This window comes from Netta rufina (genome assembly GCF_964035555.1).
Source record: "Netta rufina genome assembly, chromosome: 21".
NCBI classification, from domain to species: Eukaryota; Metazoa; Chordata; class Aves; order Anseriformes; family Anatidae; genus Netta; species Netta rufina.
The window spans coordinates 9,866,787-9,893,338 of NC_140145.1; the positions used below are offsets into that span (position 1 = coordinate 9,866,787).

At 38.5% G+C, this 26,552-nt stretch overlaps 1 protein-coding gene across 7 annotated transcripts in view; it reads right to left on the bottom strand.

Moving 5' to 3' along the window:
- Positions 1–26,552, bottom strand: part of BCAS3 (BCAS3 microtubule associated cell migration factor) — a 353,753-nt gene that overhangs the window by 304,114 nt on the left and 23,087 nt on the right. For all 7 annotated transcript variants that reach the window (XM_084299392.1, XM_084299390.1, XM_084299389.1 and 4 more), the window contains exons 7-8: positions 22,619–22,691; positions 967–1,074 (exon numbers count right to left, since the gene is read on the bottom strand). In XM_084299392.1, coding sequence (XP_084155518.1) covers positions 967–1,074; positions 22,619–22,691 — 181 coding nt within the window. The remainder of the gene's footprint in view (positions 1–966; positions 1,075–22,618; positions 22,692–26,552) is intronic.

Below are 26,552 nucleotides of genomic sequence, written 5' to 3' on the forward strand. Positions count from 1 at the left end.
CTTTCTCTATAAATGAAACCTACCTGATGGATGATTCTAGAGTAGAAGTACATAAATAATAAACAGTTTTCCCTTCTTCTGCAACTCAAGTTTTATTTTAAATTCAAACTTTGGACTCCATTAGTCTATTGTATGGTTAACGCACCATTAGCGCTGCACTTGGCCACATTTAATGCATTTTCAATCTGAAATAGTGAGCTTTCTGTGGATAACAACAGAACCTGATACGTTCCAGAAAAGCAGCTACCCTGGATACAGCCACACAGCTTTGAAGTAACTTTTCCATTTTTACCACTTAGGAAAAGAAACATTAGCACCTGGAAAGACTTTTTAGTTGGGAGAGACTTTGAATGATGATTTGCCTTTTGACTGTTTTTACAATTGGATTTTTCTTCTGCTAGGAGGCCAGGCTGGAAAGATTTACTATCATCACACTGTACACTAGGGAACTTTAAATTTTTCAAGGGACAGTTGCACAGATAAGTATTGAACTCCTCACAGGCTTTTAAAGGAACAGGGACCTATTCATGGCACATAACTCTCACCAACTCAACCACTTCAGTGAAACTATTTCTTGATATAATGATCCTACCTGTGTCCTACGTTAAGCAGATTGACTGGGGATAAGAAGCAGTACCATCCTTTACTTCTTTAAATATATTTACACTTTAAAAATCTCATTACATTAATTAGCTGTGGTATTAAAGGTGTCTGGTCAGCAGTACTACTTTTCTTCTGTAACTTTTCCTTGACCTAGTTTAGACATAAATGTGTGAGTTTTTAAGGCATCGGAGAAGCAGACTGCCATACCCAAACCAAAATATTACTTGAGAAACGGAGAACAGAAGCTATGCTTGCAGCAAAGTCAAAATAGTAAAATCAGGGAGTGCACACACCAGAAATTGTGTTCATTATGGGAATTCTACATGTCCTAACACAGAAGGAGTATACAGTAAACATCCTTACCTTTTATTGCAATGCAGATCATAAATAGGAGTTTTGAACTGTATGGACTTGACCATCTCTCCTGTCCGCAGAGAATAGAGATCCACACAGCAGTAAGGTGGGCTTGTGCTAAAATGAACACAGAAACGTGATTATAACGAAAAGAGGGAATTTTTCTAAATTGATATTCAAATTATTTCGATGGGACAAAACAAGCCTTCATAAATCTAGCATAATGCTGGAGTGAACATCAGTTTAATATAAGCTTTCTACATTTAGGGAAGGTATGATCACAAATCGAGTTATGATATCCACAATGGTCAAGAGGACTCGTGCTGTGCAACCAGTTAGCAAGCACTTAGTTTCCTTTGTCCCAGATTAAGAATTTGGAACATCAGATCTGACCGCAAAATACAGCTCATTTGACAGGCATGAAATTTTAGACTGCATTTTGGTCATTTAACAAATATTGTGCAGAGTAACACTTTCCTAAAGGGAGTACTTACTTCACTCCGTGCAACAGCTGAACCATATGACTATTTATTTGATAGAGACACATTACACAGAACTTGCATTACATCTCTGACGGACTTTTGTTTGAGCTATATAGATCTTTTCAACTGCTTTGTGTCACTTTTATCATTTAAATATAAATAAAGCTCTAGGGCCATTCCTTAATAAAAAGGCTTGCTTTCTTTTGAGAGGGAGAAAGTGCTGAGTGTTCCGATAGGGCTGGGGAAGGTAGTGGTGGAAACCATTTTACAAGCTGAGAAGAGGCTTTGATGTGGCAGTTCTTTTCCATAACACCTTTTTTTCCCCTCCAAGAACACATTAAAATGTTGGCTACTTCTAGGTCAGCGAATATGAAGCAGCACAAATTGCCAGCTGTACAAACATATACTAAGTATTGGTAAAGGAGGGTGTTTCCCCTTGCCCATATCTGTTTTATTTTACAGAGTTTAACACAATTCCTGACACAACACTTGCTTGTCCCTTGGATCTGCCCAAGCTGCTCAAGAATTTTCTGGAGAAGAGTACAAATTCCGACTGCTGACTTCGAATGTCCCAGGATAACAAAATGCAGCAGAGACACAATATGCGATATATGCACCAAAAGACAACAGCCAAAGAAATAACAGAAAAAAGCAGTTTGACATTTTGCCTACAGAAATTCTTCCCAAAACATACATTTTTCTAGGCACATGCTCAGGCTAATAACTGGAGGGTGCTATTTATTACTTTTAAGCACTTCAAAGGCCCTTCAAGAACGCTTTTAAAGCAATAAGACTCAAGTCTAGTTACCTTCTATTAGAAGCTCACTGCTGCTAGAAAATGCAGAAAACCACAGAAAAGTCTATGTACAAACTTTTTGTTTTTTCATTTAAGTACATTTATTACTGAAAGGCAATTCTGCTTTTGATAGAAGGATACACAGACTGTTATTTCAAAACAGAAATTAGGTATGTTTATATGGCTGAAGTTAGATTTGCATAACTGACAGCCATTCCTATTTCCCTCACAGCCCCTGCTGAATGTAAGTGTGCCGTGCTGTTTGACTTGCCATTTGCGTAACTACCTGACTGCAACTCAAAAGCACGTACTACCTCATACACACTGCACCCACAAAATTACAGGAAACAATCTTGCACTCAAACGAGTGACTATTATTACGCCACACCTTTCTTCTGGCTGATCAAGTCAAGAATGTATTCCCAAAGCTTTCTGTAAGCAGCACTGCCCAAAACCCAGCACCTTCTGAGCTCCCCTGCTGGTGGGGACTAGGTCAAACCTACTCTGAAATTCCACCTAGCTCCAATTCAACTCTTTCCAGGTGTTACCCTTCTTTTCTTTCCCTCGTACACTGCAATCTACCATCAGAAAATGAGACGCAAGGTAGTTTTTTTTGTTTGTTTTCCTTCTTATTATTTTATTGTTTTCTGAAATACCTACAAAGTCAAGGTCAAACATTTGAAAAAAATGTTGGGACTTAACAAACAGAAACATATGGCAATAGCCAAAAAAAAAAATCGTCAGACCTGTATTCCTTTCTTGCCCCACAACGCCTGTGCTGCTGGCAGCACAGGGACTCAGCATTGCCACAAGTCCTCAGGAAACTCAGCATGTCCTTCTGGGGAAGAAATGGGGAAGGGACATTCCTTGGCTAAGAGCTATGTCCACAGACTATGACACAGAAGGGTGGAAGCGCAAGCAGCTGCTCTTTATTTGGCAATATTTTCAAAAGTGCAAAGGTAAGAAAAGTTTCAAGCAGTAAAAAAAAAAAATAAAAAAAAATAAAAAAGACTGCTCTCCACTTCTCTCCTTGCCTTTTTTTTCTGGTTATTAATCCCTCTCCCTGTTCAAAGTAATGGCTGTTACAAACCTCATTTGCTACTAAGTACTCTCAATTCATTAAGCACAAACTAAGTCAGGGAATGTTCCTAATTTCAATTTATAAATTCTACTCCAAAAGCTGTGTACCTGAACAAGGAATGATACAATGGTGAAATCCACCATGTTCAGTTCTTTTTCGATCCAGACTCAGTAACAACTCAATGTTTTCAGCTTGTTGAAAAAAAATCAAGGATTTTGATTTAATTGTTCAACAAACTGTATATAGAAAGGATTCTCCAGTACTTCAAAATGTCTTATAAAATACTAAATAATTAATAAAATATTAAATATTGGAAATGGCACATCTGAGAAAGAAAAATAGCACTCAGTGCAATCAATAATCAATACGATTCTATTGAAATTTTAGCTACAAAACCAGACATATCCAAATTGTCACAGAAAAGCACCAAAACCACCACGGATTGCAAGACGGAGCCCAACAGACTTGCAAAAGCATCTCTTACCAATCGGAAGCTCTCAAAACCTCAGGACTGTATGAAACCAGACTGATTGCATCTCGCTCTAGTTCAGAAATAAGCAATGAACACGAATGCTATCAGAGGATCACACAGCCACTGTGTAAATGTGCCCAAAATCCACCAGTTGATGGCATATCCTAGCCTACAACAACCAAGTGCCACCACCAGGGAGCAAACCAAGCAAGGAGACCTCTGGCTGAGCAGCTTTTCCTCTGCCACCCTTAGGTACCGAAGGTCTGTGCCCGTATCGCTGCTGAGATGGGCTCTGCTCCTATTTCAGTGCACCCATGACAATTATGAAAGGGCAAAGATGAAGACAGCAATGTGAAAGCACTGGCTTTGGCAATCTGGTAACAACATTAAGTCTGTCACAAATACAAATTTTGCAGATTACTCCCACGGCTTATCAATAAATTCTTGTTCTGTGCCCTGGCTGCTACAACAGCTGCTGAATGCAGGGATAGCAACAAACTTTAAAGATAATGGGCACAAATTCACCAGCTTCAAACTGGTGGCATTAATACATACAAAATTACACTTCAGGCAATCTTCTATTTGATTGTTACAGCACAAGGATAGCAGAAAAGTAACAGATGCCTGGTACAGCTGGCACTTGAGTACATCTGTGCTTGTGCATCACGACAGGACCATCACCTCCTCCCGAGTTGTTAGCAGGGAGTCACATGGTTTGTAAACGCTCTGGATAAAATGTTTGCACACAGACACAAATACACTGTATAAAACACACGCTTTTTACATGGAAAAAAGGAGAAAATTGATGGAGCCAGCACAAAGCCATCATTTTTTGTGCCCAGAAACAGCATCGCGCTTGGCGAGACAAGGGGCATTGACTGCAGGATGGTCTCGTGAGCCCGGAAAGAAAACAACAACACTTGAGAGGAATACCACTGAAATAAAGCTTTTGCAGTTAATTGTAGAATTTTAAAAAGTCATCAGAGGATGAAGGCTGTTTGGCTGGCATAGGCATCGCTACGGATTTTGTCCTCTCTTCACAAAAGATGGGGTTAGAATCTAGAAAATGAGATGAAGGGAGGCATCTCTACCTACCTCCTTCTTGTTCTACAAATGTACACCATGGTGAGATACACAACAATGCCGTTTGGAACAATGACAGAAGCTACGACAGCACAACAAATTGTAGATAGCAATAAAATTGCTAGAATAATACGAACAACCTTCACTAAGGAGAAGTATGAAGTTGTACAGGACATCACAACTGTCAAAGTCTTCCATCGTCTCTAGTTCTTTATATAGGCTCTGCAGAATTCTTTTGGAAAACAATTTCGTCACTTTTGGTAGCCTGTGTCTTAGCATATTAAAATGACAAAACAAATGAGAAATTTAGGAAAATGTGTAATTAAAATAAATTATCAACAGTGAGATCGCCTGAAGAGATAACCTGCATTGATCTAACAAAGTATATATAAACTGTCACCTCTCAGGACCATGCTATTAGAAGGACACTAAACAAAGCCAGTATTAAATGCATGTTCCCAAGGCACATCACAAAAATCTGTTCTAAAGATCAATTAAGCCAAGCATTTGTTAATTCAGTTGCTGGTCCTTGATTTCCCTGACTAAAGGAAGATGAAGCTACCTGCACACAATCGCTACAGCATTTTCCACCCAGAGTCTCTTTCTGGTGACCTGACTTCACATGATGGAACAAGGGGAAATAGCTGATTTCCAGATGCTACATATAAATTGACCCTCGTCTGAGGTGCCACTCTGCAGCATGCTCCATGTCCCTCTCGCCTGCTGGAACTGCATTACACCACGCTCCATCTTTCTCTAATTACCCAAAGAGTTACATTACATCTGCCTTGTTCTGTCCTCCAAGGCAGTTTCTTAATGTATTTACTCAGGAAAAATATTACACTGTTAGCAGCAGGTTTCCTACAGTAATAATCCCCTTTTTTTATCTTTTATAGTTTCCACATTAAAAGAAAATTTTCTTCTTCTTTTTCCATCATGTACTGGCCTGCCTCATGTGCAGGCAAGACAGAGTTTGGGTTTTGAGTTGTTGTTTTGTTTTGTTTTGCTTTTTTTTGGGGGGGGACAACAAAGACTGATGGTCAAGAACTCCTACTCATTAGTACAATTGCCATTTAACATTTGGCAAAGAGAAGTCTAATCATTATTCCAGTTTTGATACTTCCAGGTTATTATCTGGCAAGTTATAAAAATAACATTCAACCAACGTGTATTTGAATTTAATGGGACTGAGCCATGAAACTGTACAAGTTAGGTTATACTTAGCACAAGTTATTTATTATTCTAAGTATAGTATAGATAGCAAAAATGATTCAGATCAGTACACTAACAGCTCTCATGAAGCCACCTTCAGGCAGCAGGTCATGCACTTCCAGTCTAAAGCAATTTGGCTTTGTCAGGCAGTCATAGTGCAGTTACCACTGGTTTACATACAATTATTAATTAAAATATAAGGTAATTATTCTGTCAAGATCTGTCCATCATCCTTAAAGCTGTGTTTCACAACCAAAAAGCTTTTTTCATTGCAGTGTTTCAAAATTAGTTCAGGTGACTGCTTTTACTGTTCTCTTGTGATGTGCCATTTAATTTTCCCCATCACTTTTTACTATTTCTAAGAACGTAACCACAGGTGGACGTCTGCTGTGAGGCTGTGTGCTCCCAGACGTGCTTCCCATTCTGTGATGGCCAGTCAGTCGTCGGCCCAGCACCATCTTCATTATTCTGACACATTCGTCCTCTGGTGGTTTATTTGTTCGCATGCGATTGGCAATCATTTTTTCAAGCCCAATAGACCCAGCATAGAAAACAGCCTTAAATACTTGCGGTGCCTTTAAGAAAAGCAGTAAAAAATATTAAAACTTAGCCTCAGGTCCTGTTAAAAAAACTAACAGTACAATGATCCCTCACTAGGCCCAGTTTTAACTATCTGTGGGATTTAACATTTACAGACACATTTAATCAATTCATTTAAAATTACTGGCCTTAGGAGGAACTCGGCTTTTACTTCTGACACCTTGCTGGGATGCTTTAACCCCAATTTGGCCGTGGGATGGAACAAGTCACAGGCAGAAAACAGAAGAGGGAAATGTGGCAGCAAGTCCAAGGAGCTGCAGCAACCTCTGCTAGCTGTGCCCAGTCCCTGATGCTTCACAGAAGGGGAAGGAAAGCAAAACCAAACTGCAGTGCACAGCAGAGTTAATTAATTGTGCACTGGAAAAATTCCTTCCTGAACCTTCACGCTGCAAAGTTGAAGCACGAGATTAGATTATGATCTGTAGCAATATTATTGGCATGTTGAGACCACAAAGGCAATTCTGTTCTCCTCAAGGCCCCTGAAGAAGGTTTGCTCAGATTAACAGATTTCAATACTAACGGATCATCTTCTCTTTCCAGGCCAAAATGTCCCAGAAGCTTAAAAAAATATTTTTTACCATGTAACCTAATCTTGTCTTGAAAGACTTCAAGCAACAATGAGTCTTCTAACATTGAAGTTATTCCAACATTTAGATCATTTTATTTTTATGACATTACATATTTCAGGATAGAATTGTTTTGCTTTTAATAAATCCAAGGGTTGCATTATTTATTCCTCACACCACCACTGCACTAAAAGGCTTCATTAAGGCTTTCAGCATCTAGTCCCCTAAAATTCCCTGGCTTTCTGCATCACAACTTTCCACAATAACAGCTTGAAAACTCAACTCTGTAAGTAACTTTCTTACTTACATTCATGGCACTTGAGATTCATTCAAAATCAGGAAAAGCAGAGTAGGATTTCTGAGAAAGTGACACTTCCCAAAAATGTGTGTGTAGCAGGGAAACACAAAGCAGCACAGACATTTTAAGTGTACCACAAATTGCAAAAAGCATGGAAGCACTTATTTTTAAATAAGAAAAACCTGTACCAGTCCTAGACACATGTTCCTAAATCTAATCCTTTAAATACAAGTGAGGAAATTATTTGATATGGCACTAAAATATTTGTGTTAAATACTGAAAGGTACAAACTTCTCTCTTGCATCTTCCTCAAATATTTTGATCAAAGCCATCGGTCTAGAAATAAACTTTCACCCTCTTTGTAGTCTCACTGGCATATAACAAAAATATTTTCAGCAAGTGATCAACTGCATAAAACATTTTGTTGTAGGTAAACTCCAAGCTCCACCTCAAGTAGCAAGAAAATGAGGGACCAAAAGAAATCTGTTATTGTTTGCCTCTGTGTGGAAAGAAACAAATGGGACTTATCTGGCTGTTCCAAAGCGACCACTAGACAAAATTTAGCACAGCCACCTGTCTGTGCAATACGCAGTGACTGCTTGTTTGGACAAAGGAAATAGATAAAAGGCAAACCAACGTGCATCAGTTCCTGCATAACACTATTGGGCAGAATGATGATACCAAAAACTGGGAAGATGTAACGCTGCTTTCAAAGTGTCTTGTTCAAAAGAATAAATAAATAACTAAATAAAGTCTGCTGGCCCTGCAGGTTGTGATCTGTTGCAGGAATCCTATTGGTATCTTGTTTTTCTCTCTCTGCAATAGCCTAAATCCCTGTCCTCAGGTGCCAACAGCTTATTTTTACTGCAAGGTGTGGTGCTGTACAAACCTTTCCTTCATACAGGCAAATTAGTATTACCAGAATTAGCTGTCCTGCTGTAAATTATAGAAGGCAAACACATTAAGCAACTATGGTGCCTATAAATCGGGCAGAAATCGGACAGATTGTTTACATCCATAGTCTCCAGATGGCTAATCAAGGCAATAAGCTATCAATATTGGGGATTTGCTATTTTGAGAGGGGAAAAAGAAGTTTTTCTGTCTATGTATATTTCAGTCCGTTCTGCTATGGAGGATTAAAAGCCTCAATGTCTTTCGTCAGATCCTTTCTTTAAAAAAATAAATAAATAAGTAGCCTATTTTCTGTCAGAAACATCTCTTCCGAGCTGGCTTCTTCTCCCGTTCTACCTTGACTCATCAGTTCCCCAGCTGGTAACGTGCTGCTGAGCGTGCTGGGTGTGCAGAGTCCCGTGAAGCTGCTCGAATAGCGCCCCGTGAATCAGTTGTCAAGTGCTGCTCCTAAGTGCCAGGCCAGCGCTCCCCTCCAGGAGATCAAGTGCCGCCACTTACCCTAACAGAGGAGCGCAAGGCACATGCTACACACGTGCACCACAAATAGCATCAGCACCGGGCCATGGCCATACAAGACACTTCACAGAAACACACAGCAAGAAAAGCCCCTAATCCAACAGGTTTATTATCTAAGTTGGATGAAAAAAGCACTGGAGGAAGAGCTTGGGGAAGGAAAGGAGACCGTGCGGCACTAGTATTGCAGGGAGATGCTGGAGCGTAAACTGAAGTCCGACTGAATGAGGCAGGACATCACGACTTCAGCCAGCAATGCAGGACCCTCACACCTGGGAAAAGGAGCTGCCATCCCTCTTTGAAAGGCCCCATCTGAGAACTGCAGATCTCTCTCAAATGCCCCAAGCACAGTATGACCGGCCAAATTTTCAGTTACGTTTAACTGTGTACTTCCAGATGTTGCTATTTCTTTTTAAAAGGTGTCAAAAGCAGCCCTTAGTTATAAGCAACATATACAAACTTCTCCCTTAGATATATTTAAGAATGTTCCATCTTGTTGCTAAGTACAAAATGATCACATATGAGAAATTAAAGTTCAATCAGGAAATATCTTTTATCACCAAAAACGCATATGGAAATTACCGTAGCTTTCTGTAACAAAAAAAAAATTGCACACTGCTCTTCTACTAGCGGAATGCACTGTATTTAAAGAGAATATATAATAATTATTACCAAAGAAATAAGCTTCTAAAATAAAAAGCACAGATCAGATTTTAAACTGCTCTCATTTTAATCTTAAAGTGAAATACAGCTATAGTAGAGTTTCATTCGTTCCCTTCAAAAACTGCTTGTGACCAAACAACCAGCCCTGCTTTGTTACGGTTGACTATACACTTAGGCTGCCAAGAGATAAATGAGGGAAAAGAGTGGGAGAAGAAAAAAGCTTCAACATAAAACAAATATCAACATAAAAGCTACTTACGCTTTTTTCAAACAAATGAAGAAAATAAAGTTAAAAACACTGATGGCTGTAGGCACATCTACCACTCTATAAATGTGCTTTCCATGTTCATTAAAAAAAAAAACAACAAACTAATATAAAGATTAATTAATTGTTCCTAACATTTTATTTAATACTGAAAGACCAAAACATGTATAATTATGTTTAAGAGATGTTTCTGTGGACAAAGAGCAGCATTTATCTCAACAGAAAATTTAAGGACATATATCAAGTGTTTACAGGTGACGCAATACAGCTACGTGCAAGCATTGTTAGGGTATCTATTCGTGGAATATTGTGATGCTTTTCTTGTACAATGAACAATAATGCAGATCCCTGCCATCCCTTTCCTATATGGACTTAACCGTGGGTGAAGGCAAGCTCTTTGCACTGCACAGGCCGTGCTGCGAGGTGTGCTGACCTGGTGATTGTGGGACACCGACAGAAAGACTTCTCTGCTGCAGCCCCCACAGCAATTCTCCTAGTCCCTGAGGTTTACCATAGCTCTGTTAGCAACAGATGCAGCTAGATGCTTCTTAATGAAGGATTTCAGAAAAGATTCAGCTGTTCAGAGTGCTGACAACTTTGTATTATATTAGAAAGAACAAAATGTTAGTTTTAATGCAGTAAAAAGCAAAGCTACTGAAAGGCAATGTAGGAAGACATTTCCTTACCAGTTGTGCACGCTGCTGATATAGCGAGGTTACTCCTAACATATAATCATATACCATAGTTCGTAAGACAAGCAAAATCCATGACCAAATACAGAATGAAGAGTTGTTTCCACTTTTGGGGTGGTTTGGGGGAAGAATCTGTAAATACAGATTTCCTTGACCATCGTGGAACAGATGTTTGAGCTGATGGAGGTCACGGATTTTTGCAGTTCTGCTTCGACAGCCATTAGGTCCACTTCTGTTCAACCAAACCAACAGCTCAGTCTTTGCTTCCTATCTGTATTCCAGGTATCAGAAAAATAGTGTATCAACAACAGGAAAATTTAAGACTTGGTTTTATCAGCATATTGGTCATCCTAACATAGCGTAACAGATACTACAAGAACGGTATAGCCAGTTCAAGTAGAAAAACAAAAGGTAAGTGGAATCCTTCAAAATAGCAAAAATTCTGGCAACCTCCGTATTATTCTACAGTTTTGGCAGCAGATGGCTCTTTTCACATTCTGCTTTACCAACAGTACATAACATGCTACTACTATTAAATTTTCTGCCCATAACAACATTTCTCATTCCTGTCCATTTATTCCTTTCTGCGTTTCTTTTTTTTTCTCCATTTCAGAACACATGAGGCTGCAGAAAGCCCAGCAACAGCCTACAAGCTACCTCCACGTACCGCAGCACGCTGCACGCGCTGCTTCATTCCACGGCATGTGGCATGCCTGTCACTGGAGTGTAAAATACAGCACAAGCTGGCTTCTCAGCTGTGGCACGCTTTTGCAGAGAGACTGGAATCTGACACACTTTCCGCTTCACTGAGACGTGCCACATCACAAACTATAGCTGTCCCATCACATTTTGAGTGAGTTAATACAGGAAGATAAGCAGCATCTCAAGAGATTTGTTTATCTACAAGGCTTACTTGACTATAGCTATCACTGAGGAAAAGTACATCTGGAGCTCCATTTTTCAGAGCAAAATCAATTTTTCTGGTATATTCTGGACCACATTTCGCTCTGCTGTGTAACCAGTCAGACCTTTTATGTGAAATCACGGACCTGCCCTGGCTATCCTTGATCATTCCACGAACATAAGCTTAATTACAAAAATTTCTGTAAATCTTGGAGAACGTGAGCAAAGATTGACTTTTGTGTAGAATACAGCCATGCTTCTGTCTTACCTCTATCGAAGATTAACATCTGGCCCTGGCCCAGGCTGCCCGGAGGAGCTGTGGGTGCCCCATCCCCGGCAGTGCCCCAGGACGGGGCGTTGGGCAGCCCAGGCTGCTGGGAGGTGTTGTGCCCATAGCCAGGGGTGGGACGAGATGATCTGTAGGGTCCCTTCCAACCCAACCCATGCTCTGGCTCCACGAGTGGTGTCACTAAAACCACAAGCTGAAGGTAATGGGGTTGTAAAACCATTAAGGGGCCTCTCTGCCTCACACTGCGCGACTAATTCAACACTTCCCAGATGCTTTAGTCTACTACCTTGATTGTTCATATGCGAGTATTTTGCTCAAATCACTGTTTCTGAGAAGCTTCAACGTTTCCAAGGAAGAATTGTAGGGTTTTTAGAGTGCAGGTGATTAAAGTTGAGCAGAGATTAGCTTAGACCTTACAACTGAGGTAACTGAACAGAGCCGTGAACCACAAAGCCTCTGTGAGGTTCTGCTCACACCAGGTAGGCCAAAATTTTCACAAGTGCCCATTAAGTACATGGTCCTAGGGCTTCTTTGATTTATGACTTAACAGAGGAGACCACGGTCTTCAGATGCACAGAACTCACCAAAAGCTCATCTGAACGTATGAAACAGTACTTGAGAGGAATTATTGTGAACAAGGAGCTCCATGAACAGCAAAGCCAATAAAATCTGATTTTCTGTAAACTGCCCTTAAGGTGAGATCCTAAGTGAATAGTTTAAAACATAAAATAAAAAAATAAAAAAAAGGCATTAGCTTATGTTATAGCCTTTCCCTCAGTGAAGCCACCAATATAACCACCTCCTTTGCTGGACCACTTTTCATAAAATTTGGAGGAAATGTCATAGTTAAATTTAGCTGCTATGTTCAGGAGGACTTGCAGTCACTAAGTGGGGGGCACAGAAATATTGCCTTCTCACCACACCGACAGCACCCAGTACAACAGAGGCTGTAAGGGATAAGGCCCATTGGGCTGTGCAGGTAAAATTGATTAAAACTTTTAGTGTTACTTTCTTAAGGCCTCAACTATGAAATGATAATTATCCATTACATAATTACAGGTAACTACACTATAGAAATATTCTGTTAGTAATTTTACTCACAATTAGGTTTTAAAAAGTTTGTGAGCAAACATTCAAAAAATATGTTACAGCTTCTATTCCAGGTGAATATATTAACATAGAATTGAAAGAAAAAAAGAATTAAGGCAAATCTTTTACTGAGAACATCTCTATTGCTTTTTCACAAAGGAGTCATTTAAGTCTTTGAGAAAAACTGCTGTGCCTTGCTTTATAAATCCTTTGTAAATTTAACATTGTAAAGCTAGCACAATATAGTCATTCTGCCAAATGAATTACTGTTGTTGCATTTCATAAACAAGACCAGAACTCATGAAAAAGAGTGTTTCTATCAGATAGTGTTTTTTAACAAATTCCAATCATTGTGTTTTAATGGCCTTTTTCCTCACAGCAGAGATTTAAAAAAAAAATCTAACCTGCACACGAAGTTTTGAGCTCAAACACCTTTGACTTTTCTCTGTATACTAAATATTATTGAAGGAAAGAGCGAAAAGAAAGAAACCAAGGGCTCCAGAGAGAGACTGCTGTAAGAGAGAAAATGGCATTTAGTCACAGATGCAAAGTTCAACTACTGTCAAGTTGCAGTGAATTACTCAAGTGGCAGCAGTTGGGTAACAATACCGATACAATGGCTGCAGTGCAGTTTGCAATTAGCTGGTCAAGCTACAAGCATGAAGTGAAAGCCATCATTTAGGAAAAACATTTTAAATAGCATCGTTGAATTGATTTCAGAACTGGGTATGTGATAGTGAGCTCAGAAACAGACAACAAACCATCCTGAAATTTCTAACTGTTTTGCAATGAGCTTGAAAGCCTTCTTCCAGCATATAACAAATAACTCCAAAACATATAAGAAAAGAAAATACAATCCTGAACTGTTCTCTGGGTCTATGTCACATTGATTTATAACAGTTATTTCTAAGACAGACAAAAACACACAGATGCAAACAATTACTCTATTTTTGTAGGCAACAAGTGAGGTGGGTGGTAACTGAGAAATTTTGAAAAATCCTGTCACAATATTCCATTTTTTCTTAAGTAACCCTCATCACACAACAAACGCTCGCCACATCAGAGACTTTCCAGGGCCTGAAGGGCCGCTTTGATTCCAGACCGCTGCAGGCATTAGCGGGGACGTAATTAGGGTAAAAAGTTCAACCACAGTTCCATGTCTAGAGTGCTGCCAGAAATAAATTTCCTCTCATTCACTGGTTTCTACTGTACCCTCCCTGAGAAACATATTGAAAACACATTTATCTTTGTAGAGTTTGTTCCTCTTCTAATTAACTTTATAGCGTTTACAGTATTTAATAATTTAAAGTGGAATTTAAAGTGGCCCTGGAAGCAGCAGCTTTGCCTGTAATGGCGCTGTGCATTATCTTTTCCCTGTAGTGCTTCTTTTGACAAGTTACTCAGGGAAGGTATGTGCTCCAGCTGGTTTTATCTGGCTGTGCATTTAGCAAAAGGCTACTTCCTTCCCTCCATCTCCTCCCTGTATCATTACATGCACGGGGGGTTGGAACAGCCGTAAAATGAAACTATGCCTCAGCTCGGAAATCTGTTCTCCCAAACCTCCGTGCTATCCCGGAGATCACTTAGGAAAGGTTTATCTTTTTACAGCTTAATAAATCAAAGCTTTAGAAGGTCAAAACTGCCCCTAGTTCTCACCAACTGGTCAAAGTTTGACCCCCAAATCCTCATTTTCTTCCTTCCAGTTTTGATCCAAGATTAACAGTTTATTATAGTTCAAAGGTTATTTCTTCCTACAGTTCATCCAGACAAACATTTGGTCTCCCAGAAGAACACCAGATCTTCCTGACCCTCAGGACTCACAAACAGGACCGTTACCGTATGCTGCTAAAGCTGCATCCCCGAGCTTCTCCATTTGTGAGAAAATTTGCAGGATTACCAGTAAACACTACTTAAACGTTAAAAAATAGTTGAAGCACACTAACGTAACTGTAGAAACAAGTTACAAGAAAAAACTCTGGGATCCGAAGAGCTTTTTTAAGTAAAGCACGCTGCTATCTTTATCGCAGAACACAGCAAGTGGGAAGAGCTTGCATCTCTCAGGATCTTAAAAGCTACCACACAACGTGTTACGACTAAACTCATTTTTTCCTTCAATAAACAGAGATTATAGTGTTTTCCATATTAAAATGGAAAGACATTTTTGCAAGACAGTTGACAGGGCAGCACATTTTGCAGTTAATGATGCTTACAGTTTCTCATCGGTACGAGAGCCTTTGGGACTCACTCCTTCAAAGAGAGAACAAAACCGAGAGGGCTTTACCCAACTTAAAAGGTTTTACTATTCTTTTTAGAACAAAATCCCTACAATCCCTATCATCTTTTTATCTCCAGGAAAAACAAATGCAAGTTTTTTTGGAGTAAGCTTAAGACGTGCTGGTTGGCTGAGCTGTTACTGCACTGGCCAAGCTACAGCATTTGCATTTCTGTTCAATGAGAAAGGAAACAGCGCTGAAAAATTAGGAAGTTGTCACAAAACAAAATCCATGTTGTCTGAGCTGTTCTTACCAAGCTGAGACTTTATGAAGCCATGAAAACATCTATTTTTTTTTTAGTATTTTTGCTTTATTTTGAAGGGAGATATATTACAAGGCACCCTAAGAGCCAAATATTCCTCTAAAGGCTGAAAATAAAAGTAAATGAAGTTTATTCTCTACAGATTTAAACCTTCGACAGTGTTAAACACCCTTGACAGTGTTAAAAATAAATAAATAAATAATATTAATAATAATTATTATAATATTATTATTAATCTACAGTAGCCATGTTAATAAAGCATGCTTCCTGAAAATCTGCTGCCAATTGATTTGCCTTTTAAACTGATCAGCAGGGGAAAAAGGATGCTAGCTAGCCAAAGTTGGACATTTTGTTTGCTCAAACCTCCTCCTCCTTCTTTAACGTGCTCTTATTTCCTTCCTCCTCCCATGATTAGAAGAAGACTACCTCTTACTTCTCCTGCTCTTAACTGACCTCCATCCAATTGTTAATGTCATTCAAACCTTTCTATCACTTGAAGTCATTCAATTAATATGTCTTTCTAAAAATGTATGCTAAGAACCTAACACATGTTACGGGCTGGCAGCATAAGCCACTGGTTGAGATTTTGGCATAAATTCTTAATCTTTTATGCAATTATCTTTGGCTGTTTGGACAAAGAACAAGTGTGCCAAACTATCAAGTATTTTGATGAAATACATCCACCTTCATGCTACATGTGACTCAGCTGCACCTTGTAATTTTGCACACAATCATTTGCATAGCAGGTACCTGAAATAATCCATATTAAAGAAAAACAAAGCAAAATCAGAGCATTATTTTAAACCAGGATTGTTTCCGTCATCTCCTTAGTGTCGGGTTCTACAAGCAGCTGAAGTGACACAGCCCAGGGCTGCAGAAAGCAGCAGCACCAAAGCAGCAGCACAAGCGGGCAAGATGAGCAGGAATTTTGTCTTTGCTCAATCACAGAAACATAGTCTAAAGCTTACCTTACTGTAAGCCTAGAGCTACACTGATACATTCCTTTAGCTATACTGGTTTGCATTTTATTACAATAATTTTTTCCCCTATGCATTAAAAATGACTTCACTAATAGAGAAATCAAAAAGAAAAACAGCAGAAAAAATAGAGTAGAAACAAGGTTTGGTAGCTCACAATTAAGCAGGATGGGGGCAAACAGATGAGTCATCAGAATTCTTGGTGTTGGAGGAAAAGTAAGTTGAAATACTTTAAATTCTTGTATCTATTCTTGTATCTATTTACAATACTGTGTACTCTGGAGAGGTGGTTTCACATGGAAGTGACTGCAACTTCTCATCCCTGTCTTCTGCCCTCTGTCCCCTTCTCCCTTCTGCACCTCCATACACATTTTTATCCTTCTGGCATGGCGATCTCTGCTTTGTTAGCTTTCTTGTTACTTACAGAGCCTACTCGAGGGCAGATTTACATTACTGATTCTGAACCCCTCAAAACTGTGATGTTTTTCTTAATAATCTGAACTAAAACAAAATTTCACTGCTCAATTTCCTCTTAAACATCTGCATTAGCCACATTTGAAGCATTAACTTTAATAACAAATATCTGCACACTTACATATGAGGGCAAAAAAAGCACTTCGTTTGGGCCTGTTTGGTATATCCAGAGGTGTTTTACAGATCCAGTATGCTCCAAACCATGGTGTCAACAACCCAGACTGGGCAAGCAGGCATGTATTGCCATTTAACACAATTGGTTTTAACTAGTTATCTTTAAAACTGATAGCTCCCAACAACTTACACTGACTGGTTCTGCGTTGCAGTTCTGTGCCCACCATTAGAACTTAGCTCTTTTTTCCTTTCTTTTTCTTTTTTTTTTGGTGGGGGATATCTGTTTACAGATTATTCACTGATGTTTCACTACCTCCAAAATTCATTAATATGAACCAAAAGCCATTAGTGTGTGTGTGCACATGTGTGTGACGATTTGTTTATCCTATCAGCCAGAACAAAATAAGCATGCCTGGACAAAATTCCACACAGACAAAATTTACGCAGATGTTCTTTCCTTTTTGGTTTTCCTTTAATTTGCAAATCTTGTAATCTAAGACCAAAGTTGACTGAACCAACATCTAAACCAGCATATAGCATCAGCCAAAAAACACAATCTGTTTCCCATTTATGTGTCAAGACTGCATCCTTTTTGGGGGTTGAGAAAACTGTTATTTTGAAAAGATTATATAGCGAAACCGTGCTAGACGTTTCAGTCATTTTACTAGATGGAAAATTTGACTTTTAAAATACAAAAAATGTATATATTGAAGTTAGTCAGAAGCTCAGATACAAGGCCAAAGTTTAGAAAACACCAAATTCCTCTCCCCTGGTAAAATACTTGTGGGAAATACAAAGAGCGAGATTAGTGGCACATCTACAGAACTTTTACAAAAAGCAGGTGCCAGAAATTAATTTCAAAGTAGCAGTTATTCTTCACTGCAGTTTATCACAATATAGCTTTACCACTTCATTTCAAAGAAATTTAGTATAGAAAAGATGCATTTTGTCTACAGGGCACGAGACTTTTTCTTATTTGACATCCCTCTGTATTCCCAGCTCTCAAGTTAGCTGACTAGAGCCTAAACCTTGATCCTCGTAGTTAAAGGTCATTTTTTTCATTTTTGATTACTTTAGAGGGAACTCAAACTTAATGTTTCCTATTTGCCAAATACTGTAAGTTTGGTATTTTGGGCGATCTTAAATTTACCTTATCCTCTACATGCTGGAATTACTGATATTTTTCATCTTAGAGATTTCTTAGAGTAATCAAATTTAAAGAATATACGAGCGTTGGTTGGCCAGCAGGTTATTTCTTACTGCTTTTTCAATAAATCTCATTTTTCTCTAAGCAAAGTTCTGCGATACAGTAAGACATTTCCATATCAGTATACAGTCAAGCAAGGAACTAGAACAGAACGCAGAGAATTCACGCTGCATACCCATCACTTCAAAGAAGCATCACTATCAGATCCTGAAAGCATGAATATTTCTTTCTAAAGCCCTGGCATAAGACTAGGAACTTAGGATTTACGCTGAATTAAGCAACTGTTTAAATCATTTGAAATAAACAAAAAATACATTGTGAATTCTCCAAATGGCAAGTCTTGGTGATTTTAGTTTAATGGAAAGGTTTAATAAACAGAATAAAAATGTTAATTCAGGTTCTCAACCATGACAATCTCAAAAAATTAAGATACAAAAATAAGGAATATTAAACTGAAGGTTAAGACTGGATTTTCAAAGGAATGTAAGTTTTATCAGCAGAGATCATATCAGTGACTACTACTTTAGGCCACATTACAGAAGAGATGCAATCCACATGTGAAGTTATCCAGAAACTTATTTTTAAGTTAATATATTGTTAAATCTTTGGGAGATATACTAAAATTTTAAAAAGTATTTTTTACAGTAGTCAAATGTCTGTAATTCATGAAAATATGGGGGGATCTCAGGGGAACGCTAGTTTATTTCTAAGTTACCAAAGAGATCTTTCACTCTGTAAATGACACTGAAAAAAATGTCAGGACTGACAAGTTCAAACACTGATTTTAGGCAAACATTATGTTGTATAATACTTTTATACTCATCTCTATTTCATAATGAGGTGAAGAAGCCCTTGTATTGTATCATAGATAAAGCTGTTCGTTAAGTTTCCATCCATTAAAGTACATTGTACATCAGAGACAGTACCAAAGTTATTTAGCATAGGTGATGTTTCTTGAAGCTATTAATTCATTACAACTTGAAAAAAAACTTGAAAACTCTTGGTATTTCAGACTGATTAGTGTTCTACATTAAAAAATATTTTTTATCGTGTTTTCCTCATTATAGCATATCTACCGCTAAAGGAAAAGAGAAGAATTTCCTGACAGTGACCACTAATGCAGACTGGTGGTCAGAACCAGGAAATCCCAGCTCCTAGCTTGAATGTGTCAGTATGTCATTGATATAGTCTTAAAAGATAAAATACTATTAAAAGCCATTATGAAAAGATAGTGCAGTGGATCTAGATATAAACTGTATTTTATCAGATTTACAGTATTTTAATGGTTTGGCACCTTTAACACTTAAAACTCCCACGTGTTAATAGATACTGAATTTAAGTTTCTCAAAAGATTTTTATGCATTCGTACATGATTCCCTAAAATCACAAAAGATATCAATACATTTAAAAAACAATCACTCCTCTATCATGCAGGACTGTGTACATAAAATATAAATATTAAAGAACTAAACATGTTCAGGTCAAGGACAGCATGTGACAATTCACAGCAATTTCTAAACTGTACTGAATAGCTAATAACAGGGGTTTTTTAAATCAAAAATTGGGTGTATAATACACTTATTCTTCACCTTCCATCCAAAAAAATTAACAATTCCAAAGCACTTTTTAGAAGAGCTACAGAAAATGGATTTTGTATAAATGATTGTCACAGAAAAGAATTTAGATACAGCAGGGTCCAAAAATATCCTTCAAAACCAAGTCATGGTGCCAGTCACCAACTTTTCCAAAATGTTAACCATATTAGCCATATTTATTGATAACAGAGAAGCACAATAAAAATTATTTGGCAATGTCAAAATTGTCAGGATGTTCTGAGAAAGGAGTAACAACAGCAGCAAAATTTGAACAGAGCATCCTGAAAAGATGTCAGAAATTTTGAAGAACAGCAAATGAAAGCCCAAATTATGATGATCAAGGCTGAAATCATGAGCCCTTTTTTCCCATAATCATTCCCCTTGGGTAATGACAGGATTCCACATACAATCCAAATGGAAGAAAGCCAGGGGACTGTTGAAAGTCCACAGGGAAGCCTAGACTTCCAATGCAGAAGCGTTCCAGAATGGCACGACACGCCAGGATTAGAGACTGTGCTGCCTGAATTGTTTTCCTTTTCAGACTACATCTTGCAAAGATAGGGACGTTGACCCATTGTCATAACCACGTCCAGTCTCATTCAGTTTATATTAAAGACAACGTGGTTTAATGTATCAGCATAACAGATGGAGTGTTGGAAGACCTGGATTTCACTTCTGGATCTGCTTTGGACTAGATGCCTTGAGAAAATCATTCAGTCTTCTAGACACTCAGTTTACCTTTCTGCTAAATGAGAAATGTTTTACTATCAGTGCTACATCATTTCACTGATTATTTTACCACTGCCATTTCAGTAGACAGAGCGGCCTCCAATTCCCTATGTTCACAGTTTCATTAGTGTGCTGACAGCTGCTGTATTTTATGCCATAGCCAGCATAATCGCCAAAGTGGGAGAAGAGATGAATGTAGTGAAAATATCAAGTGCTTTGGAATAAATGCTCTAGAATAAATGTAGTACTTTCTTCAGATACACGATTAAACAAGGAGTTTTATGTCTGTCCACAACCAGTAAGCTATACAGGGAATGATGTTCAGAATAAAACTTCAGGTTAAGAAAAGAACTAAAATTGTGACTCAGGTTCAGAAGCTGCTCGTGACAAAGCTGTTTTAATGTCCTATGCAAACTCCTCTGTATGCATAATAACCATTAAGAAATGCAATTAAATGAGCTATGAATTTAACAGAATAAAGTGACATTTGAACCGATTTAAAGGAAGAAATAATATATATTCCAAAACCACGGCAACTTAGGTGTAGTCAGAATTTGACTCCAATTGAGGACAAACTATCAAGGAGTTCTTAACCTGACACATAACGAAAAAACAGGTCGTTTGCAAGGACTCTTTCATAAATAACTTGCCATGAACAGTAAACGTAGAGTAGTGTTTCAGAATTTTCTAAAGAAGGTTCATCACCGTGAGCAAATTACCATTAGCTGGGTAAAGGTGAGCCTGTAGAGCTGTCTCCTTTTTTTAATTGCATTCTAGTCTTCTGGTCAGAGCTGAAAGCCTGATTTAAAATTCTTCCTTCAATTTGCAGATATTTAACTACTGTTAAATAGCAACACAAGCTTACCCATTCATTTTGAAAACGTAAGTTTTTTGGTAAAAAAAAAAAAGCAGAAATTATCAATAATCTTTGAAGTATTTCCCATTAACTAAGGAACATAATAACACAGAGAAAATAATGTACCTTACAGCCTGTTCCTTTCTCAGGTATCTCACTTCTCAAACAAGGGTGTGAAGGATTTTTTTTCCATCCAACATACCCCTTAACATATATAAACACACTGTTTGGATTAAGACAGAAAATCCTCCAAGAGCAATATTCACATCACTGGTAACAAGCACTCCTATTTAGAAAAAGTTCTTCACAAGATTACAAACCCTTACCTGGGGAAAAAAAAAAAAAAAAAGAAAAAAAAAAGGCACTTTGAGCAGTATTACAAGTTGTAAACACATCAGTTGAAGGAAATTTCAGCTCTCTACCCCACACAGTTTTTGTTTAAAAGATTTAAGAGCAGTAACATCAATGGTGATAATACACAGACAGAAATATCCTTAGGAAATTTACACATTGGTTGTCTTCCTTCATATCCAGAGTGAATAAATTTTTAACTGAAAAAGGTGTGGCATGTAATTAGTCTTACTACTGTAAGAAGATTTACTTTAACTGTTAGCATTTGAATGTATGTAGAGGATTACCCCTGAAAAGTGAGCATTCTCCACAACATATAGGTATAAATTCTTAGCTCTGTCAGAATAAACATATCTAACACAGTCATAAAAACTTTTAAGACCTTCTTTTATAAGAGGAGTGATCCAACAATACTGTCCAGACAGTACAGAACAAGACAACTAAATTAACTTCCTAACTGAAAGAAGTAGAGTTGTAATATATTTTGCTAATAAACAGTGAGTGACTGTAACAATGAGCTTGCGTGGTGCTTGGAATTCATTTGGAGTACAACTGCTGCTTGAAAGCATCTTTTAATTACTTGTCAAGACAGAGGTTGCTTCAGACACTTCTAAATAGTAATTCTTCAGGATTAATATCAGTAATCACAAAATTGTGACTACATTAGAACAAGAACTCAAAATAGCTCGTCACCTATTTTGTAGCAATAATCTTCACTTTTTACTCTCCTCATAAAGCTGAAGCCATATGTCAATGTGTGCTGACATTAAAAAAAGCTTTAAAAGCACCTCACGGTGTTATCCCTTGAGCAAAACCAGGACAGAGTTTAAAGTAATTTTCTACGGTTAGACTTTTAGATGACATTACCATCTATATAGACAACTTTATTCATGAAAAATATTCTTACCCTGAAGATCCAATGCTTTTGCACACACCAAGAAGAGGCCGCTTCTCAGAGAAATTATCACATTTCTGAGTACCTAAAAGAGATAAAGCAAAAAAAGAAAAAGCAAATCACTATATACTGTTTGCATTACCTTTCAAAGTGCTCGCACACACTGGAGTGGAGGGGCAATATACTGCAAGAATATTTAATATATAATGCAAAACTCAACAGCCTGTGCAAGATTAGTGATAGAAATACCAATAACAGGCACTCATGAATAGAGAACAACTGCTCTTGAAGGAGACAGCAATGAGGAACAAAAGAAGTAGCAAAATCTGGTCAGGATTTTGAGTTCTTTTCTATTCATTTCAGCTGGGGTTAAGAATTCTGCAGCTGTAAGAAATGACAAGTAGCACTTGCTAACTTTTCATTGTTTTACCCAAGTTGTCTGAAATAAGGCTGTCACCAACTCTGCGTGGGTTTCACACATTGGTTTCCAATTTGCTCTGCTGAGGTGTAAGCAGAGTCTAACAGCGTTAACCAAAAGACTGCAGCGCAACAGCTGCCACCCTCTTCAGCATGGGACAAGCTGGGCTGCAAGTGCTTGCCCAAAGCAGGGCCATGCATAACCCCCATGCTACGTGCCTAAGAAAATACAGGATTAAATTCAGAACAGCCTTCCTAAACTCTGTCACCAGCTTCCAGCGCGACTCCAGCTGTGCCCGCTGTTCCCTGCAGACAAACAGGGCTCTTACAACATTCCCGATGTACTTGGTAGATTCCCTTCGCCAGGCACCGAGAGCACAGAGCCAGCACAGCACCCAGCACACGCCGAGACACCGCTGCCTGCCCTGGATGCAGAGGTGCTTGCCTTACTGATATATGAACAGAAATAGAAATAAAATTGAATCAACAATATCTTTGTTTCTGAACAATGTTTTACTGATTCTAGGGTATGCTTCTACCCAACCTAAAAAACAGAAAAAGCACCATCACCACCACTGAACTTCCTCCAATTTCTTTCAACCTTTGCCTTTTACATTATCTATCTTTATCTATGTCTGTGGTGAAAAATGAACTGGTTTTGTCTCCATTATACATCAAAACTTTTGATCTATGAAGAATATTAGTGATATAGTCTGTTCACAATTAATTCCTAAATACTGGCACAGTTGCACTAAATCAGTTATCCGGAAAGGCACAACAATTAACAATATATATTTTCACGTAACAGTCTCTGTTAATTATTAATAACCCGGGTACATGCAATTAATTTGTAACAAAAACTGTTCAGTGCTCTCATCTACACAAGGATAACTCTTCCCTCCTCCACATTTGGGTATTTGTGAAGTTAAATGGGTCACGTCAATAATTTCCCCGTCAACAATAGCTTTACAAGCAACCTAAAAGAGCCAAATGTATTTTCCTTTTATTCCTATTATTTCAAGCTCTTTTATGAGTCATACCTGTACTGTATGTACTGACCTGTAAATTGATAAATGAAACATACGCTCTTCATTAAGGGTCTGGCAACCCATTTGTTTGCTTCAGTAAAAGTAACAGAGCAACTCCATTTGTTTCTGTTCCCTTAACCAGCCTCTCGGCACTACGGGGAAAGTGCTGACTACCAGGGCTTCGGACAGCAATTTAAGTGGAGACAGGATTTACCTTAAGTATTTAACTATACTTTTTCAAAAAAAATCAGGATATATTAGACACATAAATTCACGTTTGTTTGTGGGCTAGTTCTAAGTTTAACAACAAGGAAGAGAGATCAAGGAGAAGAAAAGTTGGTGAAGAGTAGAGGAAAACAACAGCACAGGAATAAGAACAGCAGTTTTTAATACCTACAATACAGATTTGCAAAATTTGTACAACAGGTGCTTAACTGCTGATTTCAGTCTGTAATGACTGAAGGCCTTGTTTTTCAAAAAATTCATCTCCTACTTCAAATCTATACTTTCAGAATGTAAATATTAATACTCTAGAAATGGATCATTATTTTGAGGACTCTGCGGGGCATTAAATCAGGTTAATAGCAGGCCTGTTCGTGAGATTGCACAAAGCGACATGTGCTGTTCTCTGCAGTGCTTAATGGAGTCAGCAAACCCTGCCTAGTTCCGGGGTGGAATTTAATCTTCCAAGTTATGGTGGATTAATTTTTATTTGTAAAATTGTGGTTATTTGCATGTGCGATATACTGACGTGGCACACACCTGCTCCACACAGTGTTTAACCAAATGCAGCAGGATGATTGAAATGAAAAACAGCTCGCTAAATCCCTCAAATACAAAAAGTATTGAAATCCTGTTGCAAAGTCTTTTTCTTAAACTCCTTTTATTCTAAATCCTTTTAATTCTGTCATATAACACTACAGCGTTTACGAAAAGCTGGAAATCCTGACAAATCACACAATTAAAGTAATGAAAACTGTCTTTGCTGCCAAATAGGCCCCGCCGCATCTACAGCTCCATTTAGCTAAATCACATATATGTGCCTTTTCAATCCAACTTGTTAGTATATTTAAAACTGAAAAAATGGCTAAATGAAATTCCATAAAAATCAACATTTACAACTCTATGAAGTCAAAAGTTTATCCACACAAGCTCAGAGCAGCTTATGTGCTGTACTCCTGATGAGGCTGTGCACAGACAGCCCTCAACCTCCTAAGAACTCAGTAACGCCAGTAACAAAACCACTAGCAACAGAAACAGAACACCTGGGGAAAAAAGAAGAATCCCCCTTCATTTTCACACGAACTCAAAAGCTATGCGAAGTCCCCTTGTTTCCCTGGAGCAAGAGATTCACTATCTAAGTATCAAATTGTGACCTATTTAGCAACAGCACCCATGCATGCAGAGCCTATTTCTGGTACGTGACTCCAGCGATCCCGTCAATTCAATAAGGCAGTGCATCTCCTGCTCCACTAGACCCTTTTATTTCTGTTACTTGAAAATTGTGTTGCATTCACAGTCCTGCCACGGCAGAGCAGAAGACAACCAGGATCTGGAAGTGCCCTGAGCCACGTGGCTGGCATTCCTTACATATGGTTTTCACTCCTTGTTTGTTTCTTCCTTTCAGGAAAAATTAATTAATTAATTAATTAATTAACATTTCTTAATCTCTACCACCATTTTGTGACTGCTTTGTTGTGTGTTTGTTATTGAAAGCAAAAAACATACGTGCTACTTGAAACCGAAGTGAAGAGGTTTGAGCGAGTCCTAAAAATAGCGTGTGAATTCTTTCCTCAGCTTCAGGGTAGCATCTATAAATGCCCCATTTCCTGCACAGATAAGCTCTAATTCCACTACTCGGTATCACACCTGATCAATGGGGCTGTGACTGTTCTTCATGCAGACCTTCCCCTTCTCCTTTAGGATTCCTGGTCCAGACCACAGCCTCCCATCACTGTATCTCCTACTTCCAGCATCCCCCAGACACCCTACCTATCAAAGTCCCTCTCCAACACCTGCGGCACCATGCCTGTTTCCTGCATCCCCCAGAAGCACCCCCACGAACTCCAGCTGAATTTTGGCATCTACTGCCTCCTCAGCCCATTCCACTATCCCACTTCAGAGCTAACAAGGCAGCAGAGTTGCAAGAAGCAACTGCAAGAAGCAGAGCAGCTGCTTGGAGAACATTATCTTGGCACATCTTGGCTGCATGCAACAAGTAAAGTATTTGGAGTCATCAGAATCGATGTGCAAACAATGTCTGTCCAAATGGACAGGCAAGCCCCAAGACAACTGCAGAAAACCCACAGGTTTCCTAAAAAGAAGCTCAGGAAGACGAAAACAAGCCCTAGGCAGAGACAGCAGCGACATGGAGTGGCATCTGCTGGAGGAAGTGTTTGTGCATTTGTTTCTGGATTTGACTTTAACAGACAATTCTGGAGAACTGGACCAAACTGCTGCCAGCAGACCCACAGGGAAACTCTGAACGATGGCTCCGAATT